The following is a 24,735-nucleotide window of genomic DNA, read 5'->3' as shown; positions in this document are numbered from 1 at the left end:
AGAGCAGCAGTTGTGATGTTTCCTAGGCAAGAATTTGGTGACCCAACCCTTTGTAATGTAGTAGTTCAAGCACTGGTAATGGCTGGACATAGTTCACATTGCCATAGTTTTGAAAATACACGGTCACATGTACTCAGATCAGGTAATATCTCAGTGCCTGAGTCAGTAATGAAGTTTGGCTCCAGAACTATATGTTCTGGCTGACCACTTGTCTCCCAGATCCCTCAGGAGAGATCCATGCTATCAAAAGGCCTTAATAATTCAGAAGAGTTTGAATCTCATTATACCATTGTTGTACTTAAGCTGTTACTTATTAGCTACAATTTTATTGTGTTTTGTTCTCCCACTGTACGGTAGTTTTTCAGCTCCTTCACTTTGTTGGAAGTGCTGAGTACAGCACCTGGCACAGGGAGACACTGATCCAAGACATGAGCCTCAGGCAGTTCTATCTGCTGTAGGAAAGTAATACAACTTCTGTCTTAATCAGAAATAAGTATATGACACACACACGCACACAATCTAGTGGTTGAAAAAAACCCTCTTTTTAGACCACTTGCAATTAAAACTGGAAATTGGTGATTTCCACTTATAATAACACATCATTTTCCTTGTACTGGAATATAAAATCCAGTATTTGTTGTTCATTATAGATTTTTATGTCCCTCACTCATAGATATATGAGTGAACTATAATTCCTGTATGTTTTTTTTTTACTCTGAGGGTGGTCAAATACTGGAGCAGGATGCAGAGAGAGGTTGTGGGGTCTGTCCTTGGAGTGCTCTAGACTCGCCTCGGCACAGCCCTGAGGAGCCTGATCTAACCAGACCTGCTTTGGGCAGGGCTTGGACTAGGTGACACTGGAGGCCCCTTCCAACCTCAATTGTTCTGTTTTGCTACCAGACTTGTTTGATATGTACACCCACACCAATAAAAGAAGGCCTAATCTTTGGTGGGAAGTCATATTATTGATCATTACTTTTAGTGGCAGTAGGTATACTCCAATTTCCTATTGCAACACCCGTGAATTGTCATTGCTTTCTTAGCAATGAGATTGCTGAGCAGATGCTATTGTTAGCGGTTGGACAGTTCCTCATCTGTAATGGGGCTCCAGCAATACTCAGCATTTAGGACATAAATTTCCTTTGAATAGTTTGCGTACTCTAGTGGGTTTTTGTTTCTTGTGTAACAGATGTATAAATTAGTGTACAAAATAAAAAATATAGGAAAGTTCTTTTATTATTCTTATTTTTCCATTCTTGAGATGCTTTTGTGATATTATATATTTCATAACATTGTAAACGTCTTTAGAATAATCATGAAAATCATGTAATTCTGTAAAACATCTAGGTTTTGAACTGTTTTTGCTTTATATATTTGACTCTGTCAACAGCAGGGCAAAATCATAGAATCATAGAATGGTTTGGGTTGGAAGGGACCTTAAAGATCATCTTGTTCCAACTCCCCTGCCATGGGCAGGGACACCTTCCACTAGTCCAGGTTGCTCAAAGCCCCGTCCAACCTGGCCTTGAACACTTCCAGGGAGGAGGCATACACAACTTCTCTGGGCAACCTGTTCCAGTGTCTCACCACCCTCACAGTGAAGAATTTCTTCCTTATAGCTAATCTAAATCTACTCTCTTTCAGTTTAAAACCATTACCCCTCTTCCTATCCCTGCACTCCCTGATAAAGAGTCCCTCCCCATCTTTCCTGTAGCCCCCTTTAACTACTGGAAGGCTGCTATAAGGTCTCTCCGGAGCCTTCTCTTCCGCAGGCTGAGCAACCCCAACTCTCTCAGCCTGTCCTCATAAGGGGGTTGTCCAGCCCCTCAATGATCTTCATGGCCCTCCTCTGAACCTGCTTGAGCAGGTCCATGACTTTCTTATGCTGGGTGCCCCAGAGCTGGATGCAGTGCTGCAGGTGGGGTCTTACAAGAGCGGAGTAGAGGGGGAGAATCCCTTCTCTCGACCCGCTGGCCACGCTTCTCTTGATGCAGCCCGGAATGCATTTTGGCTTTCTGGGTTGCAAGTGCACATTGCTGGCTCAGTCAGTTTTACATCCACCAATACCCCCAAGTCCTTCTCTGCAGGGCTGCTCTAAATCCACTCCTTGCCCAGCCTGTATTTGTGCTTAGGATTGCCCTGACCCATGTGCAGGACCTTGTTCTTGGCGTCATTGAACTTCATGAGGTTTGCATGGGCCCCCTCAAGCCTCTCCAGGTCCCTCTGGATGGCATCCCTTCCCTCCAGCGTGTCAACCGCACCACGCAGCTTGGTATCATCGTCAAAATTGCCAACTCAATCCCACTTGTCTGTGTCACCAACAAAGATGTTAAACAGCGACGGTCCCAATAATGACACCTAAAGAACGCCACTCGTCACTGCTCTCCACTTGGATGTTGAGCCCTTGACCACAAGTCTTCGAGTGCAACCATCCAGCCAGTTCCTTATCCACCGAGTGCTCCATCCATCAATTCGACATCTCTCCAATTTAGAGACAAGGATGTCGTGTGGGACAGTGTCAGATGCTTTGCACAAGTCCAGGTAGATGACATCAGTTGCTCTTCCCTTATCCACCAACACTGTAACACTGTTGTAGAAGGCCACCACATTTGTCAGGCACGATTTGACCCTTAGTGAAGCCCTGTTGGCTGTCACCAATCACCTCCTGATTTTCCATGTACCCTAGCATAGTTTCCAGGAGGATCCGCTCCATGAACTTACTGGGTGCAGAGGTGAGACTGACTGACCTGTAGTTCTCTGGGTCTTCTTTTTCCCTCTTTTTAAAAATGGGGGTTATGTTTCCCCTTTTCCAATCAGCAGAACTTCACTGGACTGCCACAACTTCTCAAATATGATGGCTTAGCCACTCTATCCACCAGTTCCCTCAGGACCCTCTGATGCATCTCATCAGGTCCTATGGACTTGTGCACCTTCAGGTTCCTTAGATGGTCTCAAGCCTGATCTTCTCCTACAGTGGGCAGTTCTTCCTTCTCCCAATACCCACCTTTACCTTCTGCAACTTGGCATTTTATGGCTGGAGCCCTTGCAAGTGAAGACTGACCCAAAAAAATCGTTGAGTAGCTCAATTAATTAAGATGCCAGTTATCAGGCCATTACATTGCTATTGATCTTTGTCCTGTGTGGGGTATTAATATTGCTTATGGCCCAAATACTATGTACAGGGCTACTCTGTGGAAATAGTGCCAAACACAGGTCATGACCTGACATATTTATTCCCTACCAAGACTACTAATGAAAAGTTCAGTAGTAGTATCATCTTTCTTCATCTCAAAAAAATTGTGTGGTGTTTTAAATTTTCATCAGTGTAAAGCTAGTAGTGTTTTGAGAGAGACCCGTTATATTCATTACCCAAGAGAAAAATAATTCCTTGCTTTCAGGATAAGGTTACAGGCATCTTTGAAAAGTGGATATGATGAAGGATTCATGGCATTATGTAGAAATAGTAAGGGATAAGACTTGCTTTGAGACAAATTTTCCGAACTTTAACACTGATGCCAACTTCGACAAGCACTTTGTCAAAATGATAACTGAAGTAATTTTCTGAGTCAGTTCTTGACTTAGCTGGCATTGCCTTCATAAAAGATGAATGCTTAGCATTCTGGTTTCATTTAAACTGGTGTAAATGCAGTGTACGTCTACTGTGGAAAAGATGTAATAGAGTGAGAAATTAGTTGTATCAGAGACCCCAGATCCTCATCACCTACTGCTGAAGAAAGCAAAGGCAGCCTTAAGCCTTGCTTGAATTTCTGTAGTCATAGTCATTGCTTCACATAGGCCAACCTCAGATGTGAATGAAAATGGTTTGAAGAATGCTCTAATCTGGTTTTCTACATTCTGATAGTGGATGGGGAATAGAGATGCCTCGATTATCAAGCAACATTCCCAAAATTAGTGGCCATGAGGGACATGACCCGTTCTGTGAGCAAATTTTGTGTCAGAAATTCGCCTGCTTGGCTGGGATCCCCAGGGGCTGCATCCACTGGGTTTATGGCACAGCATAAAAAGTCTGAAATGAGTTACAGGAAAAAAAGGGTCCTGACATGTTGTAAGTACATTACTAGAAAACAGATTGTATTATTTTGCTCTGTTATTGGGTGATATATTTCTCGAATACAAATTCAACCAAGCAGGTGCAAACTTATTTAAACTGACAAATTGACTGAGACAGAGACAATGTACAAATGCTCATGCATGCATTGAATAAAAGTTAGCCATGAAACAAGAGTAAGAGAATATAAGTAGTACAGTATAATAATACTGTAAATAGTATTGACTTAGTAATGAGGCTTGGCGTGAAGATGTGTGAAGTGAATATAACTTGTGAACCAAAAGGAAGATGTGAGATCCAGATGGAAAAACTTACTTTTAAGTAAGTTCTCCCTAGTCCCACTTTAATTTATGTCTGTTACCAAAAGCGTACAGCCAAAGTTGGTTTAACAGTTGGTGAATAAGGTTTTGTTGATTTGTATTCTGAGTTTATATCAGAAGCTGAAATTGGTTCATGAAGAACCCCACTCCAGAGTGTGTTCCCTGCTGTCCTGGTGGTACAGATGATAGTAATGTTCATGGTCTGGTTACGGTTCTCCTTATGGGGTTGTTAGGTCTGTTGAATGTTTTATTTAACGGGGGAGAAAAAGGAAGACAAGGTGGAAATGTTCATTCTGAAGATAAGGGAACTTTTTCAGGCTACGTTGTTTCTCTTGAGAGAGATGAAATGTTAAACTGTTTAACATCTGGGAGCATCTGTCCTTGTAGTTCAGCCTGTGGATTGACTGAGTGCTAAACTGCCATCATATTTTCATGGAGATTTAGAGAACGAACAAAAAGTGCTTAACTGTTTTGACCCTGTCTAATTTTAGAACTTCAGAATATGTAAGCAAATGCTAGTTATATTTTAAAACAGATATTTGCATATGTCAAAAAAAAAAGATTTTTTTTGACATAAAACCCTAATTACAGAACTGGATTTTTTTAGTTCAAGACAATGTAGTTCAAGAAAAGAAGAAAGTAGTTAATTTGACAGTTCTCTGAAACTTTCAGAATTATTTATTTATGTAAAAAGACTAGCATTTAACTTTTATAAATTAATTAGTTTTAAATATTCAATTAGGTGAATTATTGTAGTCTAATCCCATGGTAATTCAGTCTCCCTTTCTACCAGTATGACAAGTATCTAAAATGGGACATGCTGTTTCTGTAAAGATCTGTAGCTCAGTGTTCTGCTTTGTTTTTCTACTCAGAGTTTTACATTAGCTTTTCAATAGCAGAAAATGACAAAGGATTTTTTACCTGCTACTTATCTTTTATGTTAAGATAGTTCTGAAGTAGTTTCCATTTTTCTCTTTTTCTTGGGTAGTCAGGTGTTGCCCACTAATAGGAAATTTTAGATCATTTCTAAGAAGTATGTCAAGGACATTAACTTGCTGAAGATGTCTGTTTGTTGCAATGCAGCAGAGATTTTCAAGTCTTTCATCCACTGATACTATTAGGAGTAAGTCACAGTACTCTGTTGAGCATTTTTTATATTTACTAGAGGATATAGCAAATGTGAGAATTGATAAGCAAGCACATTATAGCCCCTATCAGTGTTTAGCAAAGATTGTTCCTTAATATTTCTATTCTTGTTCTGAGATACATTTCTACAATGACAGTTGACTATGCTTTACAAAAAGATCATTCTTAATAACAATGAATGATTTATTTCATGCTTTACTATTTAATTATGAAATATTGTTTAGGAGATTTGACATCTTAATGCTTATTCATATCTGTATTTTCAGTATTGAAGTGAGTAATAGCATAGAAAGCATCAAATTTGTTAGTCCATAATTTTTAAATTCAGGAAAGTTTTGGGGTTTTGTATGAATGTTAAAACCCAGTAATTTATGCTATATTTTATTTTTAAGGAAGATGCATGATATCACTGAATTCAGTGCCTGTGTGACTACATTTTTCCTTTGTGGCATGCCTAGTTCTGCAATAGTTAGCTGTCTTTTACGTAGGGTAACTGAGTGCTAGTAACAACTGAGAGGATTGTAGAGGAGCTGAATAAGATACGAATTTGAGCTGTTAGGAAGTGGACATACCTGTGTTGCATCAACACTGCAAGGTTTTTAAGTTGATGTGGAGGAATCACTGAATTTTATTTTTTGGATGATCATTCTCATAAATGCCCATTTTCAAAAATGTAAGCATGAACACATAATCTATCTTGATGCCCTTCCAACAGTTCATCTGTGTAATGACAAGATGATTTTATTAAGGGACATGTGTGCGTAGCATTTACATACCTTTCTCTCATACTGGAGTCCAGAAATTTGTGTTAGGTGCCTAAACTCCTTTTGCAGCACACTGGAAGAGTTCAGGGTATGAGAAAGATGCCCAACACAATGAGTTAAACCAGCTATTGTTTTTTCTTTGTGGGTTTTTTTATATATAAAAAAATTGTGGCTATCATTTTCTAAGACAGGATGGTAGCAAGTAAGAACATCTAGTAAACTCATCTAAAGCGATTCCTTCTTGTTATACATGTTTTTCTACATTTTGTCCCCTTAATGGATTAATTTGATCCACTTATCAGTTGTGTCTGTGTATTTTTTAAATATTATTTCTGATTTGAACTTTTTTCTCTTGCACAGCGCAAATATAATCAAGTTGTTTATATAACCTATATCTATCGAGTAACATCTCCAGCATGTTCTAACAGCAATAGGATTTTCCTTGTTGAAAGAAAACAGGCACTTAAAAAATGACTATTTATTTTATTATTGAGTTTCACATAGTACTTTCATTTGTTAATTTATTTTTTTTTCTAGAACAGATGACCTGGAAAGAAAAGCAATTGATTATTTGCAATATTCTAATTGTGGCTAAGCACCGAGAAAGACATTGAACTCTTGGGATGTGTTATTTCAACCTGTAAATATATTCAGTTGTATTTAATTTTTTAGTCTGCCATAGGCTTTCCAGTTTAAATAAATGACTGTTTAATGGTACCAATTTCAGTCTTTAGAGCCCTCTACCCATCCTTTCTTAAGATTGTTAAGATTTTTCCACTAATTCCAGAAGAAAGAATAGACAGGATGAGGTCCTTTTCCAATAATTTTCTAATCATCTCTTTGTACAAATACATATTTAGATCCAGAATACCACATAAACATAAAGCCCATTCTGCAATCCCTGTCCAAAATTTATTTCCATTGAAACTGCCTGTTTCACTTCTGGACACAGAGACTCTCTTGACCCCACTGTTATGAAAGAGCTTATTGTTTCTCCTTCTAAATTAAAAAGCCTTCCTAGAACGTGCACTTAGATGTAAATTGTTGGACTGTGGTAGTTCATTCAAATACAGGCCTATTTAAGGAGTTTTAAAATCTGCTTTATTGGAACCCTGTGGCTTTTATAGCACATTAGACCTAAATTAAACAACAGGGAACCTTCTTTCCCTTTATTTCCAACTGTCCTTTCCAGGCCAAGTGGCATGATATTGTCTTTAGATTTATTTATATATCTCCCTCATTATTTTATCATGTATTTTAATATGGCAGATTTCTGTCCTCTAGCACTATACCAGTTGTCAGAGTAATCCTGGATAGAGCAGGCAGGGATTTTTGGTAGTCAGAAAATACAGCATGATTTTTGGTTTCAAGTATTCAGGTTTGCTGTCATGAAGTAGGGGATGCATTTTCATGTCCTCTTTTTTGAGAATAAATGGAAGCAGTTCCTTATGTAGGAAATGAGGTATTTTTTTGCTTGTCATCTCAGCAAAATACTATATTTTTAGCCAAGGCAAAGTGATGATGGATGCCAACTAATAAAGCTAAAATTGTTGTCTGGTAGAAGTTTTAGTATATTTTAAGATGAAAAGTTATGTCATGCTTTCCTCAATCATTTTTGAGCACCTCTAACACTCAGTTCACGCCTTTAAAAATATTTTGCCAGCCGTAATGTATAGGGACTTCAGACTAGATCATAAAAGCAGTGTGGAGGATTTTTGGCTAGAAGTTTAGCCTGGGGTAAGACAACGGTGTGTCCCAGGGATACTGTGTGATATTCTGTTGGGAGAGCAAGCTCAAGGTGTTGTTTGGTGTAGAATAAACAGAATAAAGGTTGTTCTCCTGTGTTCTGGTGTACTTCTGAGAAGAGGAAGCCCTCTATAGGTATAGGCCGGGCTGAGCTGGATAGCAGCTTTTACTACCTGCTTAACTGTACCTGTGCAGAAAGGTGTTCAGCACTGGTGGGGCTTGGAAGGAGAAGCTGTGCAGGAGGCTGGAGGCAGCTGTGGGGCCAGGGGGGCCACTGACTTCCTGAAACTGCCTCTTGAAAAACTTGTGAAAATCCTGTATCTCCTCTTGAAAAACTTGTGAAAATCCTGGTATCAAAAAAACTCACTGGTATCAATTACCAGCATAGGTTTTAGCATGAATTATTGGAACCAGCAAATCTGTCTGTGGCTGGTATTTGGTAATGACCCGATGATCTGAGGGCACATTACTGCACTCTCAGAATGGCTCTGCCATGAGATGTCTTACTTAGGGGTCACTGGCAGCTGCTGGAGGGGCTTCTTCTAATTTGTTACTTCCCTGAAGATTACTTGGGGCTGGCATATGCTCCTCTGTAGCTCGGGGCAAGCATGGTAACAGAACTGTAAGCTGAGCATAGTATATGGGTTGCCAACTGGTTTATGATTTCTCATTAGTGATTTGACTTATCCCAAATGAACTCAGAGCACTAGTATCTAGAAAAAATCTTGTATTCTATCAAATGTGTTGATACTAAATAACTGAGGTAAGTAAATGTGACACTCCATGGTGTTTTACATGGATGCTTTGAGAGTTCTTTAATTTTTGTTATTGTAAAAAGATAACTTACAGAAATCATCCTCTCTGTATATGTTTGTGCATATATATGTGTTTGTGAGGGAAATCTTCATGCTGTTTATCTTTTGTTTTGCAGACAAAACCTGTTGCATTTGCAGTTCGGACAAATGTTGGGTACAGTGCAGCTCACGATGACGATGTTCCAGTCCCAGGCATGGCCATCTCATTTGAGGCTAAAGATTTTCTTCATGTTAAAGAAGTAAGTAAAACTAGAGGAGTAAGTGGATATCTCTTTAAGGATCTATTCAAGTAGTGGTACTATTATTTCTTAACATTAAGATAACACGTCATATTGTCAAAGCACTATGCAAATGTTATATAAATAAGGTAGCTGTAGATAAGGAACTGAATGTTCTTTGAAATACTATTCTTATAAAAGCAGTGGCACAAATTACTTACAATCAAATTAATGAAGTTTGGAAAGCGAGTGCTTTTCTTCTCTAGTAAAAATCAATTATTTAGAGCTTTAAAAATCTACATCTGCCTATACAATGATACAATATTTCTGCATTTTACCATTCCAGTACTCCGAGGGTTCATTCTGATTCAGCAGCCAAGGGTTGATTCTCTTTTATTTGTGTGACTGAATCTCAATTGACCCAAAAATCCTCAGGTCTCATTTTTTTCACTGAAGTTACTTCCCTGGCACAGACAATAGTTTGTTAACAGTTATATACTGAAGAACTGATGTGATGTTTCAAGGTGCGCAAAGCAAGGCGCTTTGCATTTGCTGCATTGGTTTTCTTTTCCTGTAGTTTGGCTTTGAAAATTTTCAGTTTTACAGTTTCAAACACCTAAAGTCACTTTCTTTCTCTGCTCCTTGCAAGTCAATCCAAACCAAATAACTTGGTAACTTTCCCATACAGACCCTCCTTAGCAACTCACTGCTCCCTTCTGAATGATTCCCTCATTTGATGAGATTTCCCAGCTTCTGGTCATATTCCATTGTGTTTTGTCACAAAATGGTCCATCTGGAAATGGAAATTTATAGCAGAAGGACTAGAAAGTTAGCTTAATGATGAGAGCAACTTAGCCATGCATTTGAAATTATATCTTTGCCCCATTTTAGATTATCAAAAAATCCCTCAGTAGTTATGACTGATGATGCACAGTGATTCTTCTAGTGCAGGTGCTTTGCGGAAGCAAGAAACTTTCCTAATACGCAGGTAGAAATACAGGTGGAGAGAGACTAAGGAAACACAAGAAATGGACTTCTAGTGCCTTCATACTGATGACTAATGATCATAATTTTCCATATATATTAAACACATAAAAAAGGGATAATTTGGATTTGAACTGTATGTAGTGAAGGAAATGTCTTCTGTCTGATGATAGTGCAAAAGAATTGTTCTGCTCTGTCTCGTGACAAAAGCCTCCTGGCAAAAATAAACCATCAGCATTCTCTGGTGAGTCTGGAAGCACTGGAAATACAGCTCAGTTTGATTAGATTAAATGATTTTGTATCATCTATTCCATCTGCATTTCAAACAGGCTGGTAATCTCAGACCTCTCATCAAGTCTTTCCCCTGTTTCCATATGAACCAGAAAGTGTGTTTGCAGATTTTCTGTTACAATTTATGTTTTTTTCCTCATAGCACAACTTAGACTCAGATGTAAATGTGCATGGTTGAAAATGAGGAAGAAAATTTTCATGAACTTTTCTGGATCTCCAGAAATGACTCGAAAGGAAGCTTAGCTCAGCTGCGTTGTTATATTGTCTGTGGCAGAGTGTAGCACTGAGGAATGGAAAAATAGATTAAAATGTTTTTGCAGCTTCAGTTGTAATATAACAGGCACTCTGCGTTAATTGCCTTTAAAAATACCTCTCTAAGCAGTTAAGGAAAGTTGACTGTCTAGCTGTGCTAGGCCAGGTCTGGGTTGTAGAAGGGATCCTGTGCCCAGACCGGGTACACCGCTGGGATGGAGAGGTGGGAAGGGGCCTGCAAGGAGTCAGACTTGGACTTGGACTCTCTGGTCCTGTGTTTGGCAGCGGCTGGTGCATCTGGGCAGATCGAATCTCTTCAGGAAGGAAGGTGTCCCAAGCAGCAGCCCTGCCCTGCACAGCAGTGTCCTCCCCCTCCATCTTCCATGGCCATGCCCTGCTTGGTCTCCAGGACTCTGTATTTCACCAGATACTGCTCCTTCAGTAATTTTGGTCCTCCCTATAGTTAGTGCTGGGAGAACCGAAATGTCCAAACTTTAATTATTTATGCAGATGAAAGGTAAAAAAAACATATTTGACTATAAAATGCAGTGTTGCTTTAAAATTGGAAAGTATTATGATGTGTGGTATTATTACTTACAAAAGTATCTTATCCTCCTTTTCATATACTGACACAGCATTTAGCTTTGAGACTTTGCAGGAGTGAATTCCACATGCTTTTATTTTTGTATGACGAAAAAATTCCTATGGATTTAGCATTTCTATTAATTGTAGTAAAATTAATGTTATTGTATAGTAGTCTGTTGTACTGTAGGGCAGCATAAAAAAGCAGTGGCTGTTCAGATTTCAATGGTGGGTTTTAGTTATCTATCTTTTATCAGGTTGATAATACTACTTCTGCAGACTTCATGTATACCATAGAGCAGATCCATATAATGGCAACCTCCATTGGCTGTATTGCTATAGTCTTTCTCCACCTATATTGTCCTACAACATATTTTAAATACACATGCATATCTTTAGTTAGCATTCTGAAATGAAAGATTAATATTTTAATAATAAGTTTCAGTCTAATACAGCTTTGAGAAACTGCTATTCCAGATTAGCTCCCTATTAAACGTTGGTATTCTTACTCATAAAGGCATCCCATTGGATGAATGTTACAGATCCCTTTATATATTGTGAGCTTAAAAGTGAGTTTATTTTAATCTTTATTTTTTATTAGCTAAATATCTTTAAGTTTGTTTCAAGCATCACAACATTTCAATAGTAGCCAAAATAAAGATAATACTGCAATTTAGGCTGTGTATCATTGATCCACCAATGTGGCATTCTCAGTGAAATGAATTCCTTTTTATGAGAGCCCACACATTTTACATGCTTTACTCCTAACTGTACACTTGTTAAAACTACTTATTAAATAATTAAAGATGCACTATATTCATAGCTTCATATTTAAGAAGGCAACTTCTCTTCCCATTTGGATGTTCTCTTACAGTTTCATAAATAATCCAAATTATCCAAAATTCATATTTGACAGTAGTTATTCCCATGGAACTCCTAGAGTATTGCATGTGGGGACATACATAAGTGACCTATTCTCATCCAAAAATGGTGAATAAATGAAAAAGGAAAAAGCAAATAGTTCTGCCCTGACAGACGTCTGCAAAACAAACATACCCCTGTGTATACAAATAAATGTTATTAGTCATTATTTCATGTTTCATAGAGCTGAAATTCGGTTAATTGGACTATCTTGTGCATTTGTCTAATTGTAAGGTTTTTTAGTTATCCAAAGATAATCATTCCTTGTGTATCTATCATAGTATGTTTAAGATGAAGATCACATGAGCTGTATGCGGCGGAGCATATATAAGCAGCAGAATGTAGTCATATTTCAGAAGATTCTAGTGAGTTCAGAGGCGGGGGAGTTTGAGAAGTAGTATTTTTTATTTTAAATAGAGAACTGAATATAAAGGAATAAGAAAAATAGATTATTACAGGAGCAGATCAGAAGAAATTTCTGGCGTCCACCAAGGAGAAATATCTGGGAGAACAAAAGCAGCTCTCATGTATGAGGGGGAAAGACTGTGAAGCAGAAAAAATAAAGATGGTAAAACAGGTGGAGATAACAGCCAGGGAGAATCATTAAGTCTATTGAAGGAAGGTTTCTGCTGAAGTATTGTAGCATTTTAATAATTTGCAACGTATAATTATATTAATGTATTTCTGAATATTACCGCAATTCTTCATTGCCATAATAACATAGTACAGTGATTAAATGCAGGGAAGAATTACATAAAATGGCTTAGCTGCAAATTAAAAATAATAACAAAATGATCCTAAATACAGTAATTTCTTAGTGCATGACTTTTTTTTTTTGTCTGTAGAAATTTAATAATGACTGGTGGATAGGACGGTTGGTAAAAGAAGGCTGTGAAATAGGATTCATACCAAGCCCAGTCAAACTAGAAAACATGAGGCTGCAGCATGAACAAAAGGCAAAACAAGGAAAATTCTACTCCAGGTAATAACAACAAAACAGTAAAAATAGTAGTATTGGCTGTGACACTTGAAAGTTACTGCTGTGTATGCTATAGTTCTGTATAATTATTGTAAATGGCAGCTACAAACATTTTGAATCAATGAAGGAAGTAATATTTATCTATATAATTAATGTCATTGGCATTTGAGAGAGAAAGTAGATATTTAGATTGGTAGTCTGTGGTGGCCTATACATTGCAGTTAGTGCATTTACTATGTGGAAGCACAATTTTTTACTTAAAAATCTATCTCCCTAAATTCTAGCATTTTTTACTTGTTTTCATGATCTTGCAATTTCTAAACACTTTCAAAGCTGATTTTAGAAATTACAGAAAATGTTAAGATTAATTTATTTGTAAACCAAAGCCAGTGCCTGTTAATTAACTCTTAGGGAAAAAAATGTTTGGGTCTTGTCAAATTCATTGCCTTCAAATACAGCTTTTAAGAATACTGTATTTTATGACGGAAGTTTCATGTCAAGTCATTTGTTGTCTCATCTGCAGCCATAATTACATAAAAATATTCAGTATCTATATGTATTGAACAATACTGCAAGATGGTAATAATGTCATCTTTGCTGTAGAATTCTTAATAAAGTAGTTTTCCGGTAAACTTTAACATATGTGGAAGCAAATGCCACTTGCTTCCCTTTGGGTATGTAGGACAGTATGTCTGAATGGGATGGGCCTGGAATTGAGAAAACAGCTGGGAAACACTTGGGAAGCCAGAAAGACTTTCCTGCTTCAATAGGAAGGGCAGCTTTGTTTGAAGAGCATGTCTGCGCTAGGAGACTGGGATGCTGCAGTGCTGTGAAATGCCTTTCCTATAGATGTGCTGTCCTCGGCACGAGGATGTCAGGTTCCTTATTTCTCTCGTGACGCTTCTGATGCAGCCAAATCTGACCCAGTGATTTGGTTCCTTTCCAAATTGTAAAGGCTTCCATTCTCCAGAGCTTCTCACTGGAGATAACACTGTCCTACGCCGCAAATGCATTTACTTAGTGCTTATTAATATTTTAAGACGGAGAAAGTGGAAACTAGTAGTATCACATGAATTATTTGAAGAGTGAAATAGCCTTTCTTGCGTTCTTTTCAGTGCTTTTCTCGTTATGGTAACAGAAATAAAATGACTAAAAATACTGTTTCATTTTCACAACTTGGATAGGTTTTCACAAAGCAGAACTTGATAAAACTCTAGTTTCTTTATCCTCATTTGAGAGACTTTGTTTTTCCCAAGTGCTACCTTGTATTGAGACAGCAAAAGAACTTGTACTTTAATGAAATTGAAAAGATGTTACGTGAACACACTATCGTTTTCATTAGGGAGCTACCAATAACTCTTCTGTTAAAGTAAACAGATGTGCTCACTGGCTTAAGAATTAGTTTTAGTAATGAGCAATAATATTAATAATTATATATCAGTAGCCATATTAGTAATTGGATCGCATTAAGGTCATGGGGTAGTGAGAGTATATGCAGTAGAATGAAGTTGCACAGCAGAACAAGGAGCATGATTGATGTTTTCAGTTCCTCAGTTCTGAGAATGTATACACATTTTGTGTAAGATGTATATTTTATACCACTGCCAGAAACACTGTTTGTCTCCTAGCTGGCAGCTCATTTAGAAGGCAAGTAATAAATAAACTAGAATAAATACTGAGAAAGCTATGAAACTTCAAACTAATTTGTTGCTTTACTCCAGTAAATCAGGAGGAAACTCTTCATCCAGTTTGGGTGACATCGTTCCTAGTTCCAGAAAATCGACGCCTCCATCATCTGGTGAGTAGGTCATGAACCCTTCAGTTTACAGACTCAGGCACCTAATCTGTTAAAATTTATATATATGTTTAGTCCTATTTTCTTATTCCCTGTACTTCATAGGGATAAGGTTGGGTTGTTGCGTTGCCCTGTAAGACTGGTTTGGGTAGGTTTGAAGTAATGGAGTCAATGCCAGCAAGTTCAGGCAATGATAGGGCTGTTAATGCACAAAATTCCCTCTTTGCTTTTACCATGGTGTTTTTTAACAAAGACATGATAAAATAATGAGGCTGCATTTCAGTAGGATAGTTAGAGGTTTGGTCTGGTCTTAGCACTGCTGCTGAACAAGAAATATCTTCTGGTACAGGAGAAGAAGCAGCAGTAAGAATAACAATTCCCAAGAGGTTTCTGTTGTAGCATCAAGAATGGCATTATTTTACAACAGAAAAGTTTAGTTTCACAGTTCTGATAATGAGGGTGTGCTTCACATAATTCTAGCATATTTTTTGCCTTTTCTGACAAGTTTTTCACAAATACTGTTTTGTATTTAGAGCATCAACAGACATTTAACTTAGGTTGGAATCAAGAGGTATGAAGCAAATACATGGAGACTTGGTGGAGGAAACTGGCATTAGCTCCTTGAAAAAAACATAGCAGAAGATTACCAAAAAAAAAAAAAAAAAAAAAAAATCTACTAAATTCAGATGCTGCATTGCTGAATGTTTTGTCTTCTCCTGAGAGAGAAAATGTACATTTTGAATACCTAAAACCAGACAATATTAGTGAATGTTGCTAGTGCCTTGTCTAGGGAGGCAAAGACATGTATTTTCCAATCATATTAGTTTATACGGAGCCTGGCCTACAGAGCCAGGCATCTTAAAATGAACCTGAAGATTTTAAAGTATTTACATAGACATTAAGAGAGAGACAGAGGAATTCAATCAAGCTATGGTAGTAGCTTCATTTGATTAAATTAATTGAAAAATATATCTGTCTTTCTTGTGAAACCATGAATTTGTTTGTAACAACCAACTTCATTACAACTGCAGTTTGTTTATCAAAATTCCACTTAAGTTCCCTACCTCTGTTGCTTTTTTTTTTCAAATATATTTTTAGTTTACTAATATGTGTTCATCACAAGTCTGTAGAACCTACCTTCATCTTTTATTTTACGATGGCTTTAAACAGTCATATTTACTGTTAAGGCCCACCTTTTCAACAGCTGCATTTTTGCAGTAAAATTGTCCATGGACTATGTTGTAATTTTATAGTTAGAGCATCTGAAATGCTATAATATTCTTTTGTATCCTAAAAACACTTGGAGATCAGTACATATGAAATTTCCAAAATGTTGCACAGAACATTCATGTTGTAAGAGAACTGATAGCATACTTAGGTTACCAACTGACTGATTGCTAGCCATCCTGTAATTTTCATTGCATTGAATCATTTCTTCAGACAGTAGTTTTCAGAAACATGGTTTTCTGGAGAAAGAAGGAAATCTGGTAAATCTTATTCAGTTACCTTGAAGATTTGGAGAATATTTATGAATAGTGCGCATTAGCTTATTCTGTGATCTTAAAGGTTTGGGTCTGCAGTAGTTATTTTATTTATCTTAAGACATCCCAAGAAGGGTGAAAGAGTCATAGTTTGTGACTACACAAGAATTCAAATTACTCTGAAGTACAGTTCAATTATTATACCCAGGCCTCCTCTTTTTGAAAGTAAAAAAATGAAAATGACAAATACATAAATTATTTAATGAAATTAAGAGATTTTAACTGAGTAAGTTAACTTTATTTTTTGACTTTGAGTCAGGGATTTTTTTTCCTACATAAACTAGTGCAACAAAAACAAAACCCAAACAAGATGAAGAACCAGTGAAAAACAAATGAAAAGGAGGCTCATAGCCATTTAAGTAATCAATACTATCAATATATATATAATCATTATTATCAATATATATATAATCAATCCATACAATCTTCATGGACCACCAAACAGAATGAGGATAATGGTGAAAATGTCCTTTAAAAAATCCCAGTGAACTAAAGATATGTAAAAGAACTATCACGGAAGATGTTACATAGTGTGAAGACTGAGAATGAAAAAAGGAGATATTGATATCTAGCTGACCAAATGCTGCATTTCTTTTATACAGGACAAACTTAACAACCCTGGTTTTTCTTTACTGATTATTTTAGTTGAATGTAGAACTGAAGGAGTTTTAATATGCTTTACTAGGAGTGATTTATAGCATCTCTGCTCGCCTGTATTCAAGAAAAGATAATATCTTCTTTTTATACTTACGAAGAGGATGAAGGAACAGTGTGGCTAGAAGAAAATGTTATGTGATTTCTGTGGCTGTTTTTAGGAGCAGGAGTATATAAACATGGTGTGGATCTACTCACAGTCTTTCCTGGCAAGGGCAGGCTCAAAGACACAGTTTTGTAACTCGGGGATTGTCAGGCTTCATGGCATTAGATCTGTGGATAATTCAAATGAGAAAATACACTTTACTCAAATAGAAGAGATCACTGTCCCAAGTGTCTCTTAAATCAGTAGCTGCACGTGGGCTTGACAGAAATATTTATTTGTTGCATAGTTTAATAGCACATGCTGCTGTATTGGTTGATGTCCTACGCATCAAGCAGCTGAAAGCAGGTCACTAAGGTGGTTCCATAATAGTTTGAAATGATTAATTATGGGTTTGGATAAAGTCAATGCAAATGATACTGCTTATAGATGTATTTAGATTTAGATTCAGTTCAACATAATGGCTCAACAAGATAAACATGCATTACCAGAGTGTGTCAAGAGGTGGGTAAGATCTTTACACACAAGGGTCATGTTGTACAGCATGTTTGTGGATCGCTTTTATGTATGTACTTGCTTTCTGAAGACAAACTTAAGATCAGCATTTAGCATTGTAAACAAGAAGGTTTTTTTTGTTTGGTTTGTTTTGGTTTCGGACGTAGCTGGCAGGTATCTGTTGGACTCAAGCATTCAGGATAACATGGCTTTGTGTTTTGAAAATGTATTTATTTCTGAGTCCGTTATGATTTTTGCTTAAACTGTTTTTACTTCTTCAGTAAAGAGGGTAAATATTTTATATTTATGGCATAAACGTTGTGTGCTGTGTGTTGTTTTGGTGCAGAGGTTGAACAGCAGTGGTTTATTGTATTCACTTCCATTTTGCTCTGCCTACATCCTCACTCTTTACAACAGGATCCAGGTCTCTGAGACAAGCTGGGATCAATTTCCTCTCTTCTGCTACCCATTCTTTTTAGTTTTCACTATTAGTAGGTCTGGTTTTATTATTTCTAATAAATGGATCTTATGGCTACTGTTAAAATGGTTAAAAATGCCAATTGTAGTCCACCCCAAGATAAATGTAGATATTATTATACCAGTATCAGGCTGGTTTTCTCTTCAAAAGTGATTTTTCTTCTGTTTCTTAATTTCCTATAGACATGCTAGTGACATTTCAAATTTCAGTTAACGATACCCATTTTGAATTAAGTGTTCACTGCTATAAAGTACTTCAAATGTTGTTGGCCAAGTTCTGTGTTTACATTGGTGAAAGTCTTATCTATTTCAGTGAACTAGTTTGGGTTTACACTGGTGTAACAAGAATGAACTTGGCCATTGCTTTGTTTCATAAGAGTAATTCTGTGTATGTCTAATGTAGCTGTGTAAAAGGGGATCGGAGGAAATGTTATAGTAGCTGTTACAGATTGCCTTCTGTCTTCTAATCCTAATGTACTGCACCTTTAAATTTTTCCCTTTGTTTTATTGTGTTTTGTACTCATGGTTGATTTTTTATTTTTTATTTATTTATTACTCTGGACAGTTTTATTTTTCTTTACCTGTTATTTCCTTTTTAACCTATCTTTACTTTCCCTGTCATCTGATAATTCTGAATTGTTTGTCTGTATATAGCTATAGACATAGATGCCACTGGCTTAGATGCAGAAGAAAATGATATTCCAGCAAACCATCGCTCCCCCAAACCCAGTGCAAACAGTGTAACATCACCCCACTCCAAAGAGAAAAGAATGCCCTTCTTTAAGAAGGTAACACCAACTTCCAAGCTCCCATCTGTCCACCTGCTCACCTGCACTGCGTCACATTTCTAGTCCTGTTAACTGTCTGCGTCCTTTGACAAGCCAATAACATGCATGCTTTGTTGTTCTTTGTTTCTTTTCCATGCTGCTGTAGCTAAGCAGAAGCAGAAATCGGTAAGTTTATATCAACATTACCTGTGTTTATCCTGCCACTGGCATCATTAGCATTATTACCCCAGATTAACAGTGCAGCTACTCTAGAATTAAGGAAGAAATGTATCCATCTGTTAGTGGATTCAGTACAAGAAAACAAACAGTCTCCAATTCAGTGCATCCATGAAACTCTGCTACAGTACTTATCCTTTTTGATGGAATAATAGGACACACTTAGAAGGCCTTCTAAAAGTTTGAGAAATTTAGTTCTAACAAATCCATATAATGCACCTCTCTAGTGCATGCTTATTCTTTCTCTTTCTCGAGTTTTTTTTTTTTTTCCTTATAACTCAGTCTATTAAAATAATTATTGGAATGTAATCAGATATTCAGATTGTACTTAGAAAACAAACAGTCAAAACCATTGTATCTTTAATTTAGTCAGTATTTAAACTTCTAATTCACTGGGTGCAAAATCTGCAGGTGCACAAGACCAGCGGAAAACTGCAGTCTTGTTTTGACAGTGTACTTTGAGTTTTTCCTCTTGTCATGTATAAATTATCAGCCAAATGTTCTTGCCATCCATCAGTCAGACTTTTTTAGTATCTCAGCTATTGGAAATGGTACTGGTGGTTCCCAGGAGATCCAATGTCTCTCCATAGATAACCCAGATAACTACAGAATTATGCAACTGTCATCCTGTTAGAGCAGACTGCAATACATTTCTAAGATCTTTGCTGGAATAAGTTACCAAGACATTAAGTAGCAGCCAAACTATGCAGTGAAATACCACATTTCTACTTTTTTGTATTTAAATCTTTAATCTTCATAGCTCTTATTCGTTCGGTTTTAAGCACTCAAATCTATGGGTAACAGGCTGTTATAGTGCTTATAAACCATGCCAAGTGATGTTGCTGCCCGTGCTGTGGATGCTCTCATGTTTAGTAAATAAAACTTTTTTTCTTTCTCTCTTTTCTTATTGAACTCTTTTAAATAATATTGGATCCTTCTCATTTCCAAAGTCACCAGTATTTGCTTCAGTAGGGTCTGTTAAGTACCATGTCATCCACAGCCCACTATGGAAATCAACAGCAGTTTCTTGCTTCTGAGTAATTTCTTACTTAATCATATTTATAAGATAAATGCTGAGGAAGAATAATACCTGTTGACTTGTACTGGATGCTATCTGCATAAGCATCTTTTGAAGACACAGCTTCTAGATTAACCCTTGGACCTGGATGGTGGCTAGTCCCATCTCTCTCTTCATTCTGTGGTGTCTCTTTTCTTCCATACCAGAATCATTACTGGCTATAGTGGGTTTTGTAATAATGACATTTACAGGAAATGCTGGATGGGCACCCCAAACTAATCTACAGAGTCAAACCACTGAGCAAAAATATGCTAGTTTTTATTCCAAGTTCATATTTGAACTTGAATCTCCAAGTGGAAGCGGTGTTGCTCAGTGCCAGTCCCTTAGAAAATATTAGATTCTCTAATGCTAAATTAAAGAACTTTAATGCTTCCATTTGATAACTTTTACTCAGTTTTCTGCTGACAGCTTTATTACTTCAAGCTGTAAAGATTAGAGAGAAAAAAATGCCTGTGTCAACAGAACAGATTTTAAAAATACCCCATATTCCATCAAATAAGGTAATTTCTGTGCTTTCGCTAATTTTCAAATAGCTGGTTAACTTCTAGCATGGATACCTTTGGTTGAGTCAGCCACATTAAGACAAAGATCTGTTGCATCAGGACACTCATGCTATAAGCACTTACACATCAGTAATGAATTTTTCTTAGGATCTGTCTCTAACACACTTATCAGATTATTATTAATATTAGCAAGAATAGTGGAGGGCTGCATTTTGATATCGGCACAGCATAATTGCAGGGGTTTGCTTTGAAATGTGTTGAGTCGGATTCTCCACTGTGTAAAGTAAATTAATTTCACATGCTTATGATGCCTTGGGCACTGGTATTCATTCTTATGTTACTAATTATCTGGTGAAGCTACAGGTAACAAAAAAAAAAAGATAAATTATGTTGAAAAACATTCACAAATATATTCCATGTTTTAGACTGCTTTAGACTGCTGCTTGTGTAGCATTTTGTGCTGTCACTCTATTAATGTCTGTCTTTGTGTTTTTGTGTTTTGGAATGTATATACTTATTTTATTATTATTGTGAAACACCTTGGGATACGTTGACTACTGAAGCAACAAACAGTGACTGTATTCTGTGATCTTGACTGATGTATTTGTACTATGTAGGCATCTGAAAAACAGATCTGGCATACCTTTTTCTATATCACCCACATATTCCTGGGTTTGGATTTCAATCATTTTTTTCCCCAAGACAAAAATAAACCAAACTCTCCTTTGCAAACAAAAAATCTTTCTGATAAGACTCATTCTTCGTGCTATATATTGAATAGCCATCTATTAAAGAAAAAAAATCCAGTTTAATTTTTTTGTATTTTATTTTGATAACAATATAAAAATGTTTGCAATCTTTCGAAGCAGGCAATCTTTTAGCTTTGTATTTTAAAATACTTTTATAAATTGTGCATGATACATCAGTAAGTAGTTTGGTGAATATCATACTACAGAACCCATTCTTGGGTGGTGACAGGAACTTCCCAAAGTGGAAGGATTGCTATCCCAAGCTCTGTTTATGAAAATTTTCTAGAAATACTAACTGGATCAGTCATTATTTTGATTTCATTTGCAAGTGAATTGCGGATGCAAATGTGGAAGTCAGACTATGAGTGCTCCCATGGGAATTTGCAGTGGTGTCACAATGTTTTGTCAAGCAGTGGGCAGATCTGAACCTAAAGAGATGCATTGGGCTTTTCCCATCCCTTTTTGTTGTAGTTTTCTCTTTCATAATTTGCCTACATAAAATTTTGGTGGGAAACAGACGTCACAGCTCTAGAGTCAATCATTTCGAATCATTAACTGTTGGAAATAACCTTTTCAGTTTACCAGTTAGGAGTGGGACAGGTGAATGTCTCCAGAATAATGGGTTTATAGCTGTTCAGAGCAAATATGAAAACAGTAGGAAAATCAAAAGTCAAAGAAAAGCTTTTTCAAAAGAAATCCATGAACCTATTATGTTCTTATCTTGTACTACCGCTTCTTAGGAAAAGTTAATAAATCCATGATTCCTGTGTTGGTGACATCACTGGAAATTCAGAGTTCCTAATATTGTAAGTAATGTGTAACACTTTCTCTAGGTGCTGTGATGCTGAAAGCTTTTTCTGTTTTGCAGACAGAGCACATTCCTCCCTATGATGTAGTGCCTTCTATGCGACCAGTAGTTTTAGTGGGGCCTTCTCTGAAGGGATATGAAGTAAGTGATTGTTGTGAATGATTTTATTTTGCCAAAAATATTATGCTTTGTTTGTATTTGAATATTCAAAGGTAGTTAAGCTGAATAACATAATTTATATCATAGACAAAAATCTAGACAGCTGTTACTTCTACTAGACAGCTGCTTATTTGTAATTTATTTCATACAGAATTCAGATTTAAGAATAAATTACATTCCAATCCCATTGCTCAAATATAAGGTTTACTGTCAACTTTATTACATATTATTATTAGCATCAAGTATTATGAATTTCCTATATGATTATTAATTTGTTGTTTGTTTGCTTCTAGGTAACAGATATGATGCAAAAAGCATTATTTGATTTTTTAAAACATAGATTCGAAGGGCGGTAAGTACTTTGCAATGCAAATCTACTTGAGTTCAGATCCTGTTTAGGTACTTCCAGGCTTTTAAGAAATAATGACATTCTTTTTGTAGCAAATTAGGAACGGCAGCTAATTCCTTGATCAGTGGACTATAGTGTGATTGGAAGTTTCCTCAGCAGAGCACGCTGAGGCTGTGTTGGAGTGGGAAGCGTTCAGGGGCATATATTTTTTGAGAGTGGAATAAAGGATGTCTTCTTCTTGTTGACTGTGACATTGACACTCCAAATTGCTAAATATGTATCTACAGATTTAATAAATGTGTACTCTTAAAAAGTTACTTTAAGTATTTTTCAAGTGATACCTCATCAGTGCTTCCTGAGTTCTGTACAAGCTGAGGAGGGCCACCATTCCTCCTCAGCTCTATTTCCTTACAGTGGCATATAACTTGGAAAGAGTGATACAAGTTTCATACCATCTAATGTATATGGTTGTCAAACTCTTGATCCCTTGGTTTGACAGTAGTGCAGGACTCTATAATGGGAAGTTTCGAAAGGACTGCTGAGGAGGGGGACAGTCCCCCCCACCTTGCTGAAATATGGTCACCCTTGGTAGCAGACAAGCTGCACTTTGCTGGGTTTTGATCTGAGTGCTGTTACAGCCTGTCCCCCACAGCTCACTAGGCAAGGTCCAATCTGATTTGTATGTGAGCCTCCAAGCACTACTGTAGTACAAATGTCAAACTAAAAGCATGTTCTGTAATTCAGACATCATGGACCCATGGACCAGAGACATCAGGTGCACTCTCCACATGTGATTATATTACTACTGGATCAAGACCCAAATTAATATGTGCTAGTGAGTTGACATTTTAGCGGGGGAGAAATTGAGAAAATGGAAAGGACTTCTTGTAGTATCTGTAACTTCCATGAATGTTCTGTTTAGTTTGAAAGGGGGCAGAACAGTAACACTATTCTATCTGTCCTGGTGCTGTCAAACTTTAAAGAGGGAGCTTGAGGCTTTCTGTCAATAGCTTCACCTCTTTAAAGTACCAGACATTGTGGTTTAAACCGTTGGATTTTCTCAGTCAGAATGATGATGTTGATACCTAATCCCTCTTTATATTAGTCAGGGTTATCAAATCTTAGATATGTAGCTTCAGAATTGGAAGTTAACAAAAGTGTGAGTGTTGCAAGCAGAAAAAAGTTATTGAGTCTTCATATCTTAAAGTATTTTAGAGCATATCTGATTTTCAGTTGTAGATCCGATTGTGGCAGGGTGAATCCACAAATACTGTCCATGCAATTGATGTCTATGGTACCAGACTGAAGCATCCCAAACTTCAGTAGCAATCTGAATTGGTACTCAAGGTCCTCAACAGAATTGTACAAGAGATTCTTAGATTCATGCTGCTGCTTTCACTGCCACTCTGCTGTCAACTCGTGCCCACTCTCATTGCAATTGTTTCACTCTATGAACGTATATACCCTTTGTTTTGAGAGCAGACTTGTTCTTCCTGGTGTTACGTATCTCAAAAGACGTATCTCAAAAATGACCTTAAGAAGACGTTAAAAGATCTTAAAATGGAAAATAGTATTTTTAGACTGATAAATCTAGCTTTATTCAATATACCATGATTGCATTTGAAAAAGGGAAAAATTATTTTCTATTGCATGTAGGAAGGAAGACTGGCAGGAGGGAAAAACAAACACCAAAACAAAAACCAAAAATCTGTGAAAGTTTGTAATGTTCATCAACTAGCAAATAAAAGATAACTAATGAGTACACCAAATTACATATTGGATTTCATTTTAAGACTAGTGGCATTATCTGTGAGGAGCTGTGCCAGAAATCACAATCTTTTGTTGTGTTTTTAGCTTAAGTTAAATCATGTCTAAATTTCCAAAATTATGTTGCTAATCAGTATTGTGCAGATAATTCTGTTTTTCCGAGTTA

At 36.8% G+C, this 24,735-nt stretch overlaps 1 protein-coding gene across 8 annotated transcripts in view; it reads left to right on the top strand.

The window, feature by feature from the left end:
• CACNB2 (calcium voltage-gated channel auxiliary subunit beta 2) overlaps positions 1 to 24,735 on the top strand; it is a 257,991-nt gene that overhangs the window by 209,250 nt on the left and 24,006 nt on the right. For 6 of the 8 annotated variants that reach the window (XM_074834379.1, XM_074834394.1, XM_074834421.1 and 3 more), the window contains 6 exons: positions 8,977 to 9,099; positions 12,954 to 13,090; positions 14,809 to 14,885; positions 18,807 to 18,940; positions 22,355 to 22,435; positions 22,747 to 22,805. In XM_074834379.1, coding sequence (XP_074690480.1) covers positions 8,977 to 9,099; positions 12,954 to 13,090; positions 14,809 to 14,885; positions 18,807 to 18,940; positions 22,355 to 22,435; positions 22,747 to 22,805 — 611 coding nt within the window. Of the gene's footprint in view, positions 1 to 8,976; positions 9,100 to 12,953; positions 13,091 to 14,808; positions 14,886 to 18,806; positions 18,941 to 19,085; positions 19,106 to 22,354; positions 22,436 to 22,746; positions 22,806 to 24,735 lie in introns of all 8 variants that reach the window. The other 2 variants (XM_074834404.1, XM_074834442.1) reach the window with 1 other exon arrangement.

The sequence above is a fragment of the Strix aluco genome, chromosome 1, assembly GCF_031877795.1.
Source record: "Strix aluco isolate bStrAlu1 chromosome 1, bStrAlu1.hap1, whole genome shotgun sequence".
In the NCBI taxonomy this organism is placed as follows: domain Eukaryota; kingdom Metazoa; phylum Chordata; class Aves; order Strigiformes; family Strigidae; genus Strix; species Strix aluco.
Note: the sequence above shows the minus strand (reverse complement) of the source record. Positions and strands in the feature narration are given on the sequence as shown.